Source organism: Chiloscyllium punctatum, chromosome 1, assembly GCF_047496795.1.
Source record: "Chiloscyllium punctatum isolate Juve2018m chromosome 1, sChiPun1.3, whole genome shotgun sequence".
In the NCBI taxonomy this organism is placed as follows: Eukaryota; Metazoa; Chordata; class Chondrichthyes; order Orectolobiformes; family Hemiscylliidae; genus Chiloscyllium; species Chiloscyllium punctatum.
In genome coordinates, this window is record NC_092739.1 from 97,733,081 (window position 1) to 97,751,370 (window position 18,290).

Below are 18,290 nucleotides of genomic sequence, written 5' to 3' on the forward strand. Positions count from 1 at the left end.
TACATTTTAGTAAGACAAACAAGAGCAGGATTTCGACAGCTAAAGGTGAGGCCCTGAGGACTGTCGTAGAACTGAGACACCTAGGGATTCATGTACATAGTTAATTGAAAGTTGTGTCCCAAGTAGAGTTGTAAACAAGGTATTTGGCCTGCTTCATTGCTCAGATCACTGAGTATAAAAGGTGGGATGTCATATTGCGGATGTACAGGACATTGCTGACGCCACTTTTGGAGTACTGTGTATGGCTCTGGTTGCCCTGCTATAGGAAGGATTGGAGAGGGGGCAGAAAAGATTTACAAGGATGTTACCAGAACTGGAGGGTTTGAGTTATACACATAGACTGGATTAGCTGGGACTTCTTTTCTCCACTGGAGTGTAGACGGTTGAGGGGTGACTGTAACAGAGTTTTATAAAATCATGAGGGGGATAGATAAGGTGAATGAAAAAAAGTCTTTCCCCTACGGTTGAGGAACTCAAAACTAGAGGGCATAATTTTAAGCTAATAGGAGAAAGATTTAAAAGGGACCTAAGGGGCAACATTCTCAAAGGAAGTGGTAGATGCAGGTACAGTTACAACATTTAGAAGACAATGGGACAGGTACATGAATGGGAATGCTTTAGAGGGATAGGGGCCAAATGCAAGCAAATCAGACTGGGTTAATTTGGAAAACTTGGTCGGCATGGACAAGTTGGACTGAAGGGTCTGTTTCTGCGCTGTCTGACTCTATGACCAATCCTTATTAATTATAACTGAAGGCTGAAATCAAGTAACTATTTATAGAGGCTAATATGCCATCTGGTTGTATCATCCATTACAAAACTACCTTCACCATCTATATTGATTCAAAGTGGCGTCATTAGGTCAATGGAAGACATGTGATAAATGCTGCCTTTTCTCGCAATATTTCAAGATGTGAAATTTCTTTGTGAAATTAACAGAGATTAGGAATTTGTAACTGCATCAGGTCATAGAAATCAAGAAGGATTTTACTTTCAAGTATTGTTTTCTGAAATTGATACAATTTTTAAATTAACATGTTTATATTTGAACAAAAATCACTAAACGTAGACATTTAACAAAGGAATAGGAGTATTACATTCAGTCATTCAAGGCTGCTCAGCTAATCTAATTAGATCACGGGAGATCTATATCTCAACTCCATTCACCTTGGATTGCTTTCTCTTGCTACACACACCTAATAAAATTCGATCAATCAGTTCCGAAATTTTCAAGTGAACCAACATTCAAAACAATTCAAAAATTTCACTATTCTTTGAGATAATGTGTTCTGATTACATCCCTGAATGGCCTGGCATCAATATTAATATTCTGTTCATTTGTTCTTTCGACAATGACGATCAACATTTTACACAATATTTTTAAATTGCACACAAGAACATCCTCTAGTTAAACAATGCACTAATATCGCCTTATCTTTCAATCATAAACTACATTCCAGCCAGTCATTCTATTCTCAGAGAGTAATAGAGTCACACAGCCCAGAAACAGATCCTTCGGTCCAACCAGTTCGTGCTGAACATAATCCCAAACTAAACTAGCCCCTTAGTCAAAAGTCAAACTTAGTGAAAAGTCAATGGTTCTAACATGGATGTCCTAATCAGTCTGATGCCCAGTGCTTGACCAAGACTGCCCAATTCCAAAAGTCAAATGTTATGCACTTCTATTCCTAACTCACCCACACCTTCACAGTTTCCTCACGCTCTGCCAGCCCTGTGAAATCTCAACTGATCGTTACTTCTTGCAATGAGCATGCATTGAAGTCCCATCCACACATCACCTTACTCATACCTTACTGGCCCCTTTACACGATGTTCTAAAGCATATATAAGACATTCCAAGATAAACTTTACCTTCAGGAGTCCTTCAGAGAAGAGAATTTCAATAGTTTCTTTCAAAATAGGAAGCAAACCACCATGGTGAATTCCAATTCCTCGTTTTAAAAGAGGCAGCACATGTTCAACCTGGTTACATATGAATTAAAATATCAATAAATAACGTTCTGAAAATTTATGCATTGAAATTAGAGATAATGCTATAAAGGAGAGAGATTTGAAATTGAAGAAGCTCTCTGCTCTCTCACTCCCCTGCTTTCTGAAGCTAGCAAGTTTAGATTCATCAATGGATATTGTGCAGCATTACGCCACCTCAGTAGAGATGGCCATTCTTCAAGTGAAGGTTGGGCATATTGAGCATGATATAATCTACAACTGGTATTCAGCATCACTCAATTTCTACAATCAAATCAGCGAAGGTCACAAAACTTAACAGGAAATACAAAGTCACTGCTGGTCACTACAAACAAAAGGCACTCAACACCAAGAGTCTTCGGCAGTGCATCTGCTGCCTTTTAAGCAGCAAATTTGCTGGGAGAATATTGTGTTCAAAATAATGAAAAAAAGATGGAACTCTATTTTTATTTTCACTCTAGGCATGTTGGCATTGCTAGCTGGGACATGATTTAGTCCTCTTGAGAAGGTGCTGTAGAGTTGCCTTCTTAAGCTGCTGCAGTCAGTGTGCTGTAGGTTGACCCACAATGCTCTTAGGGAGGGAATTCCAGGATTTTGACTCAGCAACAGTAAAGGAACGGTGATATGTTTATAAGTCAGGGTGGTGAACGGCTTGGAGGAGTAGTTGAAGATGGTGGCTTTCCCATGTATCTGCTCCCCTTGTCCGTCTATATGGAAGTGGTCATGAGTTTGTAAGGTGCTGTCAAAGGATCTTTAGTAAATTCTGCAGTGCATTTTCTAAGCGGTACACACTGCTGCTATCGAGTGTCAATGGTGGAGGGAGTGGGTGCTTGTGGATATGGTGCCAATAAAGCGGGATACTTTATCTAGGCTAGTGTCAGGCATTTTGGGTGTTGCTAGAGCTTCATCCATTGAGGGAAGTGGAGACAATGTATGTATGGGAACTAGAGATTGTGGGTTGTGTCTTTTGGTAGCTAGTTGGTGTTCATGTATGCTGGCATCTCCAATTCATATATGCTGGTGACATCAGACAAACAAGCAGAAACTTGCCACCATGATACATGAACACCAATTCATACAGACAAAGAAGGACATAACTTTGACTGGAACAACACACATGTCCTATGACAGGCGAAACAAAGACACTCACTAGAATTCTTAGAGGCATGGCATTCTAACCAGAACTCCATCAATAAACACATCGACTTAGATCCTATCTATCTTCACTTGAAAAAAGGAACTGGAAATTGCATCATCTACCTTAAAGTAAGACCTATAATCAGAGAGGTAGGACAAACTGCTGATGATGTTACCTAGTCATGGCGACGAAACGTCTGAAAACAAGCCTTCCAGCTCAGCGAGCTCACTTACATACTTATCATCAACCTGAGCTACAAATTTTCTCAAAAATCGCTACTTAATAAGAATGTTACCTGGACTAGAAGGGTGGATTTTTAATGAATGGACTTTACTAAAGCCTTTTATAAGCTTCCACATGGTAGATGAATTAGTAAAGTTAAGTCACATGAGATTCCAGGTGAGCTTGCCAATTGGATACATAACTGGCTTAATGGCAGGAGACAGTGAGATGGTGGAAGATAGCTTTTTGGACTGGAGGCCTGTGATCAGCGGTGATCCACAGTGATCAATTCTGAGTCCTCTTTTGTTTGTCATTTTTATAAATGATTTGGATGAGAATATAGAAGGCATGGTTAGCAAGTTTGAGGATGACATCAAAATTGGTGGCACAGTAGACAGTTAAAAAGGTTTTCTAAGATTCAAAGGGATCTTGATCAAATGGGTCAATGAGCTGAAAAATGGCAGCTGGATTTTAATCTGGATAAGTAGTGAGGTATTGCATTTTGGTAAAATAAACAAAGGTAGGGCTTATACAATTAATGTAGGCGCTTGGTTAGTGTTGAAGAATAGAGGCACCGAGGGGTTCAGGGCACGCAATTCTTTAAAGTTTGTATCATATATAAACAGGGTGGGTAAAAGGAGGTTTAGCACGCTTGCCTTCATTGCTCAGTCCTTTGAGTACAGAAGTTACAGTTGTACAGGACATTGGTGAGGTCTCTTCCAGAATACTGTGTCTAGTCTTGGTCACCCAGTTAGAGGAAGCATATTATTAAACTGGAGAGGATTCAGAAGAGATTTAAAAGGATGTTGCCTGGTTTGGAAATTTCGAGTCATCAAGCATCAAGGCTGGGCCTTTTTTCACTGAAGTGCATGGGGTGGGACAGGCGTGCACGCGTGGGATGGAGAGGGACGAAACGAGAGCGCATGCGCGTGCAAGGATGCAAGGATATTACATACAAAACTAATTTTCCAAGAAAATGAGGCCCTTCGAGCCTCATCCATTATTCACTAAGATCAGAGCTGTTCTTCTTATGGTCTCAGCTCCAACCTTAAACTCTCTTGTACATTTATATCTAATAAACTTTAAACAAATTTAAAGATGCTGCCTTTACTACCTTCTAGGGAAGGGAATTCCATACACTAACAAACTTCTGAGTATTATTTAATATTCACTTCCTCATGCAACGAGAGCATTGCAACATCACATGAATCAGCATAAATGGAGCAAGGAACATTTCAGCTTTAATATTCCCTAAAAAAAAGTACTGAATTTAAATTTGTCTTACTACTTGGACTTACAGAAATAAGATACCTGATTTGGTATCAAAGCACTCACCTGAGGAAGTTTTTTATCTTCATCAGACAAGCAATCAATAGCATTGTTAAATACCTCTTCCACGAGTTTTTTTTCATCATCTGTGGGGAAATAATTATTTCTGATATACTTAACTGCATAAACTTCACTCTTTACAGTTTTATAGCCCAAGCAAAGTATTTATAATCATTTTTAAAATGCAATTTATCATAATAAAATTAAATATTAAAGGAAATTTCTTCCAAATTTATCTTTTCACTTTTACTTTTCATCTTTCTCATTAAGAACCGAAGTAGCAGTTGGTCACAAAACCCAATATAGAAAAGGTAAATGAAAATGACTTGTTTATACTTGTTAACCAACATTTATAATAATTTCACTTTTGTTTCTTCAAATACAACTAACTATGACATTATTGGACACATACTCAGTAAAGTGGAGTGTGTGTTGCTGGGAAAGCACAGCATGTCAGGCAGCATCCGAGGTGGAGGAGGGTCGATGTTTCGGCCATAAGCCCTTCATCAGGAAAACTCAGTAAAGAATGGAAGTGATTTCTTGAAACTTAAACAAGCGTGCATGTGCTTCCTGGTTACATACTTATTAGACTTTATCTTGGGTCTCAACTAGTTAAGTACAGTTCCCAACTGGCGGGCAACATTTCCTTGCAATGTCAAATTCTTTCAATTGAGAAGTCAAGTAATAATGAGGTGTCTCATCAGTGAGAAACGAATTATAACATTCAACACAAATTTGAGTCTTCCATTTACCTTGTGGGCTCAAGCTGGTATCAATGCAAGATAATAATACAATATAAATACTAAAATTGAAAAGTGCGAAACTGAACTAATAACTGCGATTAAATGGTTCTCTACATACCAAAAACCTTGCAAACAAACTTCAATACTAACTACCGAACAATAATTATATTGCCACTAATTGGGAGTCAAAAGACAACAGCATGCATTCAGTACTTATGTATTTTGTAATCTTCAGAGTGGGATAGAAAAGAACAGGGGGCAAGTGTCAAAGTGAGGAAGGGCACAGAAAAGTAACAGAAAGTGATTTTGAACATCCAGCAAGTCAAAGGATCCAAACGCTATACCACCTTGCTTTGCGAGTTGACAGCAAGTTCTAACTGTATGCAGAAGTTGAACAAACAAGGAAGAAAGCAGTATTCGAACCAATAATGAGTTACAGGATGACTGTGATCTCTTCCAACCACCACAAGCAGGCAGTTTGTAAAAGACTATAGAAATAATTAAATTGCCACAAAGATTCCCTGACAATTTCACTGGACCAAAGTGTCAGCAACTGTTCAACTTGGCGGTTACAGTGAAAACAGTCTTTGAGTAATTTGATGTTTTTCTTGACAAATGACAACATTTTCTTTCTGTGGAGAACTGCTCAATATTCTATCTCACTGCAATGTGTTGGAAATGACTAAGCCAGTCTTCTAGTTCACAAATCACACTACTCCCATCACAGTAACAGGTCACAACCTTGATTTCGCTAACAGCAGATAAATCACAAAAAGCTCATGCTTGTGTATATGGTATGCGCATTTCAGTGAACTCAATATATAAGCATCTAAAACCATGCAAGAATTCTGGATTTATTCATTTTTTGGGGCAGAAATAATTAAAAATTAACCCAGTTTTCATAACCCAAAGATAGTCAACTGTGGCTTTTTTATTCATAGTATTTGCAAGGAAGCTTCACAAAAAGGCAAACAAACAATACCCTTGGTAAATTTCTTGAATAAGTTTAACCCTGTTTTCAAGACTTGGGGAAATCTGCATACAAAGACATTGGAGTTGTTTGGCGGGCAGGCAGGGGTCACCAGTCATTGCTTCCTGGTATTTGCCAAGACGAAGTTCAAATGGAACAGTCACATTGTTTTCTCAGAAACTCAAAAGTTTCTTTATTTTATTAATTCACAGGTTATGGGCAAGGCTAGCACTGCTGCCCATCCTTACATAAAGTGGTGGTGAGCTGCTTTCTTCAACCATTGTAGTCTAGGTAATGTAGGTACACCCACAGCAGTATGAGGGAGGCAGTTCAGGATTTTACCCCAAAGATAATGAAGAAACAATGATATATTTCCAAGTGAGGATGCTGTGTGGCTTTGAAGGGAACTTATGTCCATGCAATTGCCACTCTTGTCCTCTTCAGTCTAAAGCCTTGATGAGTTGCTGCACAGCAGCTTGTAAACTGCATAGTGTTGTTACTGTGTGTTGCTAGTACAGGGAGTGAGTTGAAAGTACTTTTGGGTTTAAATTTGTTCTTTAACAAATTGTATCAAAACGGCTACAATTGTTTCTCCAATAATTTTACTTAGTCAAGCTTTCAAAGTCATCCATTTTTAAAAGTAGCATACACTTTGGGAGTTGACCACATATTCAAGACTAAAGGAATGTTGGAGATGTAATAGTCGCTATTACTGGTAAAAACTGAAGTCATAAACAATCACATCATGAGTAAAGTAGCATCTTCTAATGTTTCAACTAAAGTTTTTGAAATAATGAGCTATTAGCTGGCAATAATTGTTTTCAGCTTTTGAGGAAAAAAATTAAAGCTTTTCTAAGCTGTTGTTGACCCATAAATATATTTAGAATGGTTGCTTTGTGTGCCATAACCTTCCAATTTCTTTTCTTAACATGTGAAATCTGCAGCATACTTTGCCATAGGGATAACAAAAGAAAGAAAACTCAAAAGGAAATATAAGGAGCTGTTGTCTTCATATGCTTCAACTGAAGTGGCAAAATAGATTAGTAACATAAATGCTTGCTGACTAGGGAAGAACTATTTTAATATTCTGCCCTGGAGCTAAGAGGAACCATTTATTATAGAGTGTTTCAGTTTTTCATTAGATGATCAGTGGTCTCATGGCAGATGTAGGATTAATTCCCCCACATAAAACAACTTCATTAAACACCAGTATTAGTCTCATGCATAATGACAATTTCTGTACATTGATGAGTACTTGCAACTCGCGGCTTTTGCTGCATTCTTTAGCTTTTATTTGTAGTTATAAGTTTTGTGAATGGCCACCAGTTTTAACCATAACATGAACTAAAATACAACAGCCTGCACTGCATGATTGACCAGTTAGAATGAGAGAAACCCTAGCAGATAAGTAGCATATGCAATCGTCAATGATATGCCATGGCAGGAATAGTTGGCAGGTTGCTTCCAATGACTGCGTATATATTACAAATTTCAGAACTTCTGATTTGCTGGTAGAAGATTCTTATTTCTGTGACCAGAAAACAGGTGATCTGATCAGTTAGCCCCTGCTGTTTTAGACAGATCTTTTTTGTCTTTTTTTTATTCACGGGATTCAACCATCTTTGGTAGTGCCAACATTTATGCCCATTCCTATTTGCCCTCGAGAAGATGGCAATCAGCTGCCTTCTGGAACTGCAGCAGGTCATTTCATGCAAGGTAAAGTTGCCACAGTCTCAAATGACCACAAGTGCCTCACTCATTAGAGGAAGTTTAACCTGCCTCAGGCAAGGGACGAGATTGAGAAAATGGGACCTTCATGGTTACCTCAGCCAGTACAGGAATTGAACATATACTGTTGGCATCACTCTGCATCACTATCTAGCTAACTGAGCTAAGCAAACTCTTCATTTGGTGTAGGTACACCCACAATGCTATTAGGGAGGGCTCTGTCATCTCAAATACAGATAACACTGTTTTCTCATTGTAGTGTACACCTAAAAGGGGAGGCAAGAGCCTAGTGATATTATCACTGGACTGTTCCCCAACAATTTCTGTTATTGCCGTTGGTGGCATTGTTGTGTTGGAACACTTCAGTTAGAAACTGTATGGTATTTAATAGCAAAGAAAAAAAAAATCATACATCAAAGTTATAGTATAGAATAACTTTGTTTAAAAATCTTGGTTTTAGAAATGTTAGAAAATCCTCCAATGCATGGGAAAAAGTGTACAAGTCATTTCGCGTGAGACACTAACATGAATATAAAGCATTACATCCATGCTTTTAAAACCAAAGAGGCCCCTTTCTCAAGTGCAATGCAATATTTATGTAGGTCTTTGGAAAGCCAGTGCTTAAAGGCTTTATTTCCTGTTTTCTTTGAAAATGCATTAAGCCTTATTTAAAGAAACATATACCAAACCCTCAACAGAGCAGAGGGAATTCAGAAATTTCACACCTGAAGCAAATAGTTTCCAACACATTTCAAACTCATGTTAGCCTCGATCAGAGTCTATGCAAGTGAATCAAAATAACGATTCATATACTAATTCATTTAATGTATTTCAAGGAAGACTTTGATAAATGATTAGTACTCAAGAATTTACTACAGTCAAATAATTTAAAATATTCTGTACCTAATGCTAAGCCAAGTACTTCTTTTGAAATGCAATACTGTCTGTCAAAAATGAAAATCAATCGATTTGAAGTTGCTCAGAATAAAGGAAGTTAAACACATTTCTTGACTTTGCCTGTTATATGCTATGTCTCAAATGCAAATAACTGTACAAAAATTTGGTTTGAATTTTATGAAAATGTCAATAGTGAATACATTAAATAAATTCAAGTAAAACCACACTTAGAAACATTAGGAACGTTTCGTTTAAATATAAATTTACTGGATATTTGAGATGAAGGCAAATGACTACTTTTTCTTTCAATGTAAGAAATAAAATTAATTAGCATGAATATTGCATTTTAAAGTATAGCCACTACGTTCACTAAATAAACTAAGCCAGAAGCAGCCTCAGCATCTTGGTTCCTCAAAGCTTCTTACTGTCTTCTTACACTCAGGTACTGCATCTCACATGAAATGACAAAACATGAATAATTTACAGATATCCACCAGGACCTCAAGAGCACAGGACTGTTCACTTAATTTATTGCAGTCTTAATTCCTCCATAAGCACAGCTCCTGTTTGTCTGAGATGGAGGGGACAGACCAATTCCCATCTCCGGTTGACCCCAAAAAGGGACACATAAAACATCAAAGTGCATCATTACTACCCTAACCATAAAATAGTTAGGCATCCTGCAAGCCACATACGTGAGCTAACACTGCATACACAGTTCCAGAAATACCTTCAATCACCTGTTGCTCCACTTCTTAGAATTTTCTCATTGTGTACATGACACACCAGTACCATCAGCATTTTTAACAGCATTGTCATCTGCCAATTATTTGCATATATTTACATATTCTTGAATACCCAAGTTCAATGTCAGGCACTTGCATTACATGTCATGGACTGCTAAATCCAGATCTCAACACATAAAGCTTTGACAAACCATTCACCTAATCTGAAGTTAAATTCTCCTCCAGGTTAACATATGTCAAGACTAGTATCATTGCATAGAGGGCATACTGTACCAAAGACTCTTTCACCTTCAGGATATTTCTGTTTCGAGACATTAATTTATAAAAGCAAATTGGCTGACATGAGCTAGAGTCATACAGATGTACAGCATGGAAACAGACCCTTCGGTCCAACCATACAGTTAACCTGATCACCATTCTATCCTTCCCTGTAGTAGTGGTATTATCGGTTGACTCAATAACTCAAGATGAGTATGGTGGAAAGCAGTTAAGGGAAAGAGGGTCCACTTACCTCGATTACAGAAGACACTAACTTGTAGCTTTGGATTCTATGGAGAAGCCCTGTTATTTGGAAAATTATTTGGTTACAAATTAAGAAAAGCTTTCGGGGTCATCTATTGCAGTAAAAATTCAAGTCTGCATTTAGGTCATGCTAAGGATAGTAACTGGACTTAAATGTCTGTTTAATTATCTGGGAGTCTATTCAATGATCGGGTGGAGTATCATAGCACTGGACAACTTTTAACAAGGTTCGCAAATCATCTTTTTCCTTCCTCAGATGGCTCAGTCTTTTCTGAAATCTGCTGAGGTGAGAAAAGGCTGCTTGGTCATTCAAAACTGGGTGAGGGAGTCCAGAACTAGAGGGCATAGGTTTAGGGTGAAAGGGGAAAGATATAAAAGAGGGGGGAATTTTTCATGCAGAGGGTGGTACGTGAGTGGAATGAGCTGCTAGAGGAAGTTGTGGAGACTAGTATGATTGCAATACTTAAAAGGCATCTGGATGGGTATACGAATAGGAAGGGTTTGGAGAAATATGGGCTGGGTGTTCGCAGGTGGGACTATTGTCTGAGAATGTGAAGATTTACCTTTCACTCAACAGGACATCACTGATGTAGTCTGTGGATCAGGGGTACAGTAGGCCTAACACCTGCATTATACCTTATCCTGACATATCAAGGAAAAGGTTGCAAGAATACAACATCAGTCAAGAAATGTTGCTGTGGCTATAACATTCTCAAATGCACTAAAAATATCATGGAATGATGTACTATCATTTTGTCTGATCAGTTTGTGGCAGAAATTATGACTCAAATGTGCCATTGGCCAAGGAGAATCGCACACCCGAGATTCAACATGCCATCACCACTTTGGCAAAGGTGTGAGGCAGATGTGGCAGAATTGCATGAATTACATGGAGAGGGATTTCCCAATGAGTAATTAATGTAGTTAGAATGTCAAAGAGCTAAAGGGGAAGACTACACTGAAACACCAGCTCATCAAGCTTTGTCCAGAAAACAACCAAAGAAGGCTCTCCAACTTATGGAAGAGGGCAAGGAAAATCTTAGAGAAGCTATAAATAGAGAGATCTACCTGGAGAAGCTGGACGAAACCATTCAAAAATTCTTGGATACATTTTTTAAAAATATGTAAATTAATATATTTCACTTCGATTCAATAATTTATTTCAGTCTGCAAGTTATCTCAGCTAGGTATACTCAATACTGCGCATATATGACACAACAATTCAATTTGGTAGTGAAAGGTGTGCAGAGGAGATTCACCGGAATGGTCCTAGGAATGAAGGCATTGAAGCTTACAGAACACGGAGAGGACTGGACACCGTGTGCATAGAAAAATCAAAATAAATCATAAACAAAGGTATATTATACAATCTAGTCTGTCTAGAAAAATAAGCTCATCCATTGCTTGCCAACAGCTCAACCAAATCATCCCCTTAAAAAGACAAAAGCTGTAAGTTAAGAAAGACAGATGACAGGAACTCAAATACCTTTGGCTTGTGAACCCATACAATATTTCACTGAGTGAGTGATGTTTGTTCATTACCATATACTTCCAAGAAACATTGCCTGTCAGACGGTTCTCAACTTTCAAATCCAAAGTCAACACAATGACCACACAGGTGATATTATTCAGACACTTGGCAACTGAGTAGTTGAATTACTGAACACATAAGGTACTATAAGTCCTCACTTTCCCCTAGTTACTCTAAGTAACTCTACAGGTTCTTTTTGTGAATGAATTACATTATTAACAAACCAATCAACACAGAATGATTTTACATCCAATTTTAATTGTATGCTTAAATCAAAGGTAGCTTTGTAACTGTCTGCAAGAACTTGAATTGGGAAACAGTGTTAAATTCTGAAATATTACAAAAATCTAATGGAAGCAGCCGTTCGAAGAGATAGATTAATTGGTTGGACCAGAGTATGTGAAAATGGAAGATTCACTTTCAACGATTATACTGCGCTGCAAAGTAAACAGAACTGATTTTAATAGAATAAGTGAACCTCTCAAAATGATGGCCATGTTCTATGGAAAAGGTCAGGGGAAACAAATGCTGCCGTGACACTAATACTTTGTGCACTCGAGATGCAGAAGGTGGTGATGGCACAGTGGCTTGTGACTGGATAAGCAATCCAGAGAAACCAATCCAAACCAAAGGAGTAGCCATGGGCACCCAAATGGGCCCTAGCTATGCCTGCCTCTTCGTAGGAGGTGGAACAGTCCATCTTCCACAGCTACACTGGCACCACCTTTTCCTCTGCTACGTCGATGACTGTATCGGCACTGCTTCGCACTCCCACGAGGAGGTTGAACAGTTCATCCACTTTACTAACACTTTCCACCCCGACCTCAAATTTAACTGGACCGTCTCAGACTCCTCCCTCCCCTTCCTAGACCTCTCCATTTCTATCTCGGGCGACCGAATCAACATGGACATTTACGATAAACCGACCGACTCCCACAGCTACCTAGACTACACCTTCTCCCACCCTGCTCCCTGTAAAAACGCCATCCCATATTCCCAATTCCTTCGCCTCCGCCGCATCTGCTCCCAGGAGTACTAGTTCCAATACCGAACAACCCAGATGGCCTCTTTCTTCAAAGACCGCAATTTCCCCCCAGACATGGTCGATGATGCTCTCCACCGCATCTCCTCCACTTCCCGCTCCTCCACCCTTGAGCCCCGCCCCCTCCAATCGCCACCAGGACACAACCCCACTGGTCCTCACCTACCACCCCACCAACCTCCATATACATCGTATCATCCGTTGTCATTTCCGCCACCTCCAAACGGACCCTACCACCAGGGATATATTTCCCTCCCCGCCCCTATCAGCGTTCCGAAAAGACCACTCCCTCCGTGACTCCCTATTCAGGTCCACACACCCCCCCACCAACCCAACCTTCACTCCCGGCACCTTCCCCTGCAACCACAAGAAATGCAAAACCTGCGCCCACACCTCCTCCCTTACTTCCCTCCAAGGCGCCAAGGGATCCTTCCATATCCATCACAAATTCACCTGCACCTCCACACACATCATTTACTGCATCCGCTGCACCCGATGTGGCCTCCTCTATATTGGGGAGACAGGCCGCCTACTTGCGGAACATTTCAGAGAACACCTCTGGGACACCCGATACAAGCAAGCCAACCACCCCATGGCTCAACACTTCAACTCCCCCGCCCACTCCACCAAGGACATGCAGGTCCTTGGACTCCTCCATCACCAGACCATAGCAACACAACAGCTGGAGGAAGAGCGCCTCATCTTCCGCCTAGGAACCCTCCAACCACAAGGGATGAACTCAGATTTCTCCAGTTTCCTCATTTCCCCTCCCCCCACCTTGTCTCAGTCCCAACCCTCAAACTCAGCACCACCTTCCTAACCTGCAATCTTCTTCTTGACCTCTCCGCCCCCGCCCCCACCCCGGCCTATCACCCTCACCTTTACCTCCTTCCACCTATCGCATTTCCAACACCCCTCCCCCAAGTCCCTCCTTCCCTATCTTTTATCTTAGCCTGCTTGGCACACTTTTCTCATTCCTGAAGGGCTCATACCCGAAATGTCGATTCTCCTGCTCCTTGGATGTTGCCTGACCTGCTGCGCTTTTCCAGCGACACATTTTCAGCAAGCAATCCAGAGATCCAGGTAATGTTCTAAACCAAGGTTAAAATCCTACCATGGCAAATGGCAGAATGTGAAATCCAAAAAAAAAGTCTGGAATTCCAAATCTAATGATTACCATGAAACCATTGTTGATAGCTGCAAAAAACACATCTAGTTCATTAATATCTTTTAGGGTAGGACTGGTCAGGCCTTCATATGATTCCAGATCCACATCAATGTGATTGACTCTGAACATTCTTTTGAATTGGCCGAGCCAGTCACTCCATTGAATTAAACCATTAAAAGGTGCTCAAACAAAAAAGGCACAAAATGGGACATACTGATTAACACTGACCCACACACTGGATTAATCAGCACTCCATGTTGAACACTGTTCAGAGGAAACAGTGATTCAGCAGCACCGCGCCTGACCAAGCTTGTTCTGGCCAAAAGGACATATCTGCTAGTCTAAGTCTCCGTAGGTAGCAGAGGGAAAGACAATTTTGACCTCACCCCCACCAATTTGCCTGCCACAAATATATGCCCAGTACATAGTCAGTAAGAGTGACAATCATACAGCCTTGGTGGAAACAAAACCCTATCTTCACGTGGAGGACTGCCTCTATCATGCTGCGTGGCATTATCGCTATACTAAATGGGACAGACTTTGAACAGATCAGCAACTCAAAACTGGCCAAACATAAGATGCTATTGGCCATCACCAGCAACAGAATCATACTCTAACACAATCTGCAACCTCATGGCCCAACATTTTCCCAACCTTTTATTACCAGCAACTGAGTGATGAACCCTGATTCAATGAGGAATACAGGAGGGCATGTAGGAGTAGCACCAGGCATACCAAAACACAAGGTGTCAATCTGCTGAAGCCATGAAGTGGGACTACATGCATGCCAAATAGCATAAGCAGCAAATGGTATACAGAACTAAGAGATCCCCCAGTCAATAGATCAGATAGGCTCTGTAGTCCTGTCACATCCAGTTGTGAATGGCAATGGATAATTAAACAACTCACTGGAGACAGCCACCCCACAAATATCGTCATGCTCAATGAGGGGGGAGCTCAGTACATTCGTACCAAAGATAAGGCTGAAGCATTCTCAACAATCTTAAGCCACAAGTGCTCAGTGGATGATCCTCCTCCAGAGGTTCCCAGCATCACAGATACCATCTTCAGCCAATTCAATTCACTCCATGTGATATCAAAAAATGGTTGGAAACACTGGATAAGGCAAAGGCTGTGGGCCCTTACAACATTCCTTCAATAGTACTGAAGAATAGTGCATGTGCTCCCACCCTTGCAACTCCAGCCAAGCTGCTCCTGTACAGCTACAACACTGTCATCTACCAAGCAATGTGGAAAATTGCCCAGGTGTGTCTGTACACAAAAAGCAGGACAAATCCAACTCAGCCAATTACCGCCCCATCAGTCCACTTCGATCGTTAGTGAAGCCATCAACAGTGCTATAAAGCAACACTTGCTCGGCAATAACCTGCTCACTGGGTTTTGCTGGGCCACTCAGTTTCTGACTTGGTTGAGAGATAAAACAACCGAACTCCAGAGTGAGATAAGAGTGACTGCATTCGACCTCAAGGTCGCATTTGACTGAGTGCAGCATCTAATAGGCAGACAAAACAAAACTAGAGTCAATGGCAATTGGGGGATATCTCTCCATTGGTTGGAGTCATGGCTAGCATATACGAAGATGGATGCGGTTGTCAGAGGTCAGTAATCGTAGCCTCAGAACATTTCTACAGGAGTTCCTCAGGGTAGTGTTCTAAGCCGAAACAAATGCCTTCAGCCGCTTCATCAATAACGTTCTCTCCATCATAAAGGTCACAATTAGGATGTTCGCTAATGACTGCACAGTGGTCAGTACCATTCATAACTCCTCTAATATTGAAGCAGTCCATGTCAAAATGCAACCTGACCCGGACAATATTCAGGTTGGGCTGAAAAGTGGCAAGTAACATTGTTGCCACACAAGCGCCAGACAACAGCCATCTCTAGCAGGAGAGGATCTAACCATTGCTCCTTGACATTCAACGGTGTTGCCATTACTGAATTCCTCACTGTCAACATGGGGGGTCAGATTGCGGTCAGTGGACTAGCTATATAAATACAGTGGCTGCAAGAGGAGGTCAGAGCTAAGGAATCCTGCAGTGAGTAACTCATTTCCCAATTCCCCAATACCTACTAATCAACTACAAGGCACAAATAATGTGTATGATGGAATACTTCCCTGGATGAGTGGAACTCCAACAACAGTCAGAAAGGCTTGACACTATCCTGGACAAAGCAGCCTGTTTGACTGGCACTACATCCACAAACATCCATTCTTGCCATCACTGCTACTCAGTAGTGGTAGCATGCAGCATCCACAAGATGCACTGCAGAAATTCATGAAAATCATTCGGCAGCACCTTCCTGATTTGCACCCACTATTGTCTAGAAAGACAAGTATAGCAGACACATTGGTCCACCATCACCTGCAAGCCACACACCATCATGACTTTGAAATAAAATGCAGTTCCATACAGCAAATAGACTGCAGCAGTTTAGGAAGGCAACTTACCATCAGTTTTTCAAGGCAACTATGGATGGGCAATAAATATTAACCCAGCCAGTGATGCCAATGAGCCATGAGTGAATAAAAAAGGCATAATAGAAAATTAAACTTACAGTCCATGTAAACAAACTCAAACATGTTTAAGTTGAAAGACAAAATACTAAATAGTGCAAATCTAATTTTAAATAAGCACAGTTTTGAAATTTGACTGGAGAAAGCAATGTAATGCTTATATGAACTGTAGCAAAACTGGGAATAAGGAACAACTACATTTTCTGCAAGTTGAGGATTTACATGATGAATTTGAATTAGAAACTGGAAAAGGGGATAAGAGTTGGCTAAAAGTTTTAACTGACAGAGAAGTTGTCCTGATTAATAGTACAAGTTAAAAATTAGAGGCTTAGAATAAAAGGCAAACCTCCATTCAAAAAGCAACAATGTTTTTAGACTAAATGAATAAGATAAAATGAGAAAATGAACAATAAAAAATTTTAAGAGTCATTTACATACACTTCTGGAGAAAGGAAAGTATAGGGAAACGACTGCAATGCTACCTGAGTGGGACTGATCAATTTAAAAATTAATTCAACTCATTGATTCATCTTTTCCTGTTCTTAAAAATCTGATCCAACTGGACTGAACAAGTATCAGTTCAATACGTGACACTCAGCACTGACTGATGAACAGAAATACATACTCCAAAGAATGAACGTCATTGACATTATTCTACTAAATGTTGGTGAAGGCAAGGCCACACCTAGTTGCCATCGGGAAGATTAACAGTTGCTGTCCATATGTTGATGGTATGCTCACAATATTGTTAAGACAGTCCAATCCAGGATTTAGACTCAGCAAAAATGGAAAGAAAAATGGGCGATGTCCAAATCAGGGTGAACCTGTAGTGGAACTTAAAATCTGTGTACATGAGACAGTAGAAGTTGTGACCACAAGTCCAGTTCTCAGGATGGGTCACTAAACTCAAAACGTTAACTGTTATTTCTCTACACAGATGTTGCCACACCTGCTGAGCCTTTACAGCAATTTCTATTTTTGTTTGTAATAGAAGTTGCGGGCTTGAGTGGTGCTGCAGAACAAGCCACATTGAATTGCTGATTAGCATCCAGTAGTCAAGACAAGTTGCTGCACACAATGGGATGCGGTGCTGATTAAACAAGACAATTTTAAAAAGCAGTCGGCCATACTGCCCTTCTGGTCTAAATTGTGATTTAACACAATCATGGTGGATCTTCCACCCAAACTCCATTTTTTCACCTGCACCCCATCTCACTTGATTTCTTGAGATTTCAGAAATCTTTGTATCCAAACCTTAATTATACTCAAAAACGGAGAATCCACAACTCTCTAGGATACAGAAGTTCAAAGATTCACACATTCCAACTAGAGAAGGTTTTCCTCATCTTGGTTCTAAATCATTGCCCCTTGCCCTGTGCTCCTATGTTCTAGCTTTCCATCATCAATAATGCTAGATTCATTACTCATCCAAGTCATGAGCAGACTGTAAACAACTGTGGTACAACAGAGACTTTTGCAGCACTTAATTAGTCACAATTATTACAGGTTCCAATCACTTACTTAATGTTCAATGATAAAGTTATTGTTAAGACTAAATTACTACTGCCCCACTAACTCATTCATCCTATTGCAGATGATTTGCGCATTGAAAAGATTTTGAATTTCATCTTTTTCCCTGTGCTCCCTGCAGTTACCTGATTTACAAACTCTGATTCTTGTCCGGCTCTCTGTGGTTTTACCCATATTGCTATATTGTTCTGTGCCTCAA

General features: G+C 40.2%; 1 protein-coding gene across 1 annotated transcript in view; it reads right to left on the bottom strand.

The window, feature by feature from the left end:
- Window positions 1–18,290, bottom strand: part of mtrex (Mtr4 exosome RNA helicase) — a 129,893-nt gene that overhangs the window by 70,385 nt on the left and 41,218 nt on the right. Inside the window, exons 12-13 of the mRNA XM_072571568.1 lie at window positions 4,685–4,764; window positions 1,873–1,983 (exon numbers count right to left, since the gene is read on the bottom strand). Of these exons, the coding sequence (XP_072427669.1) occupies window positions 1,873–1,983; window positions 4,685–4,764 (191 nt within the window). The remainder of the gene's footprint in view (window positions 1–1,872; window positions 1,984–4,684; window positions 4,765–18,290) is intronic.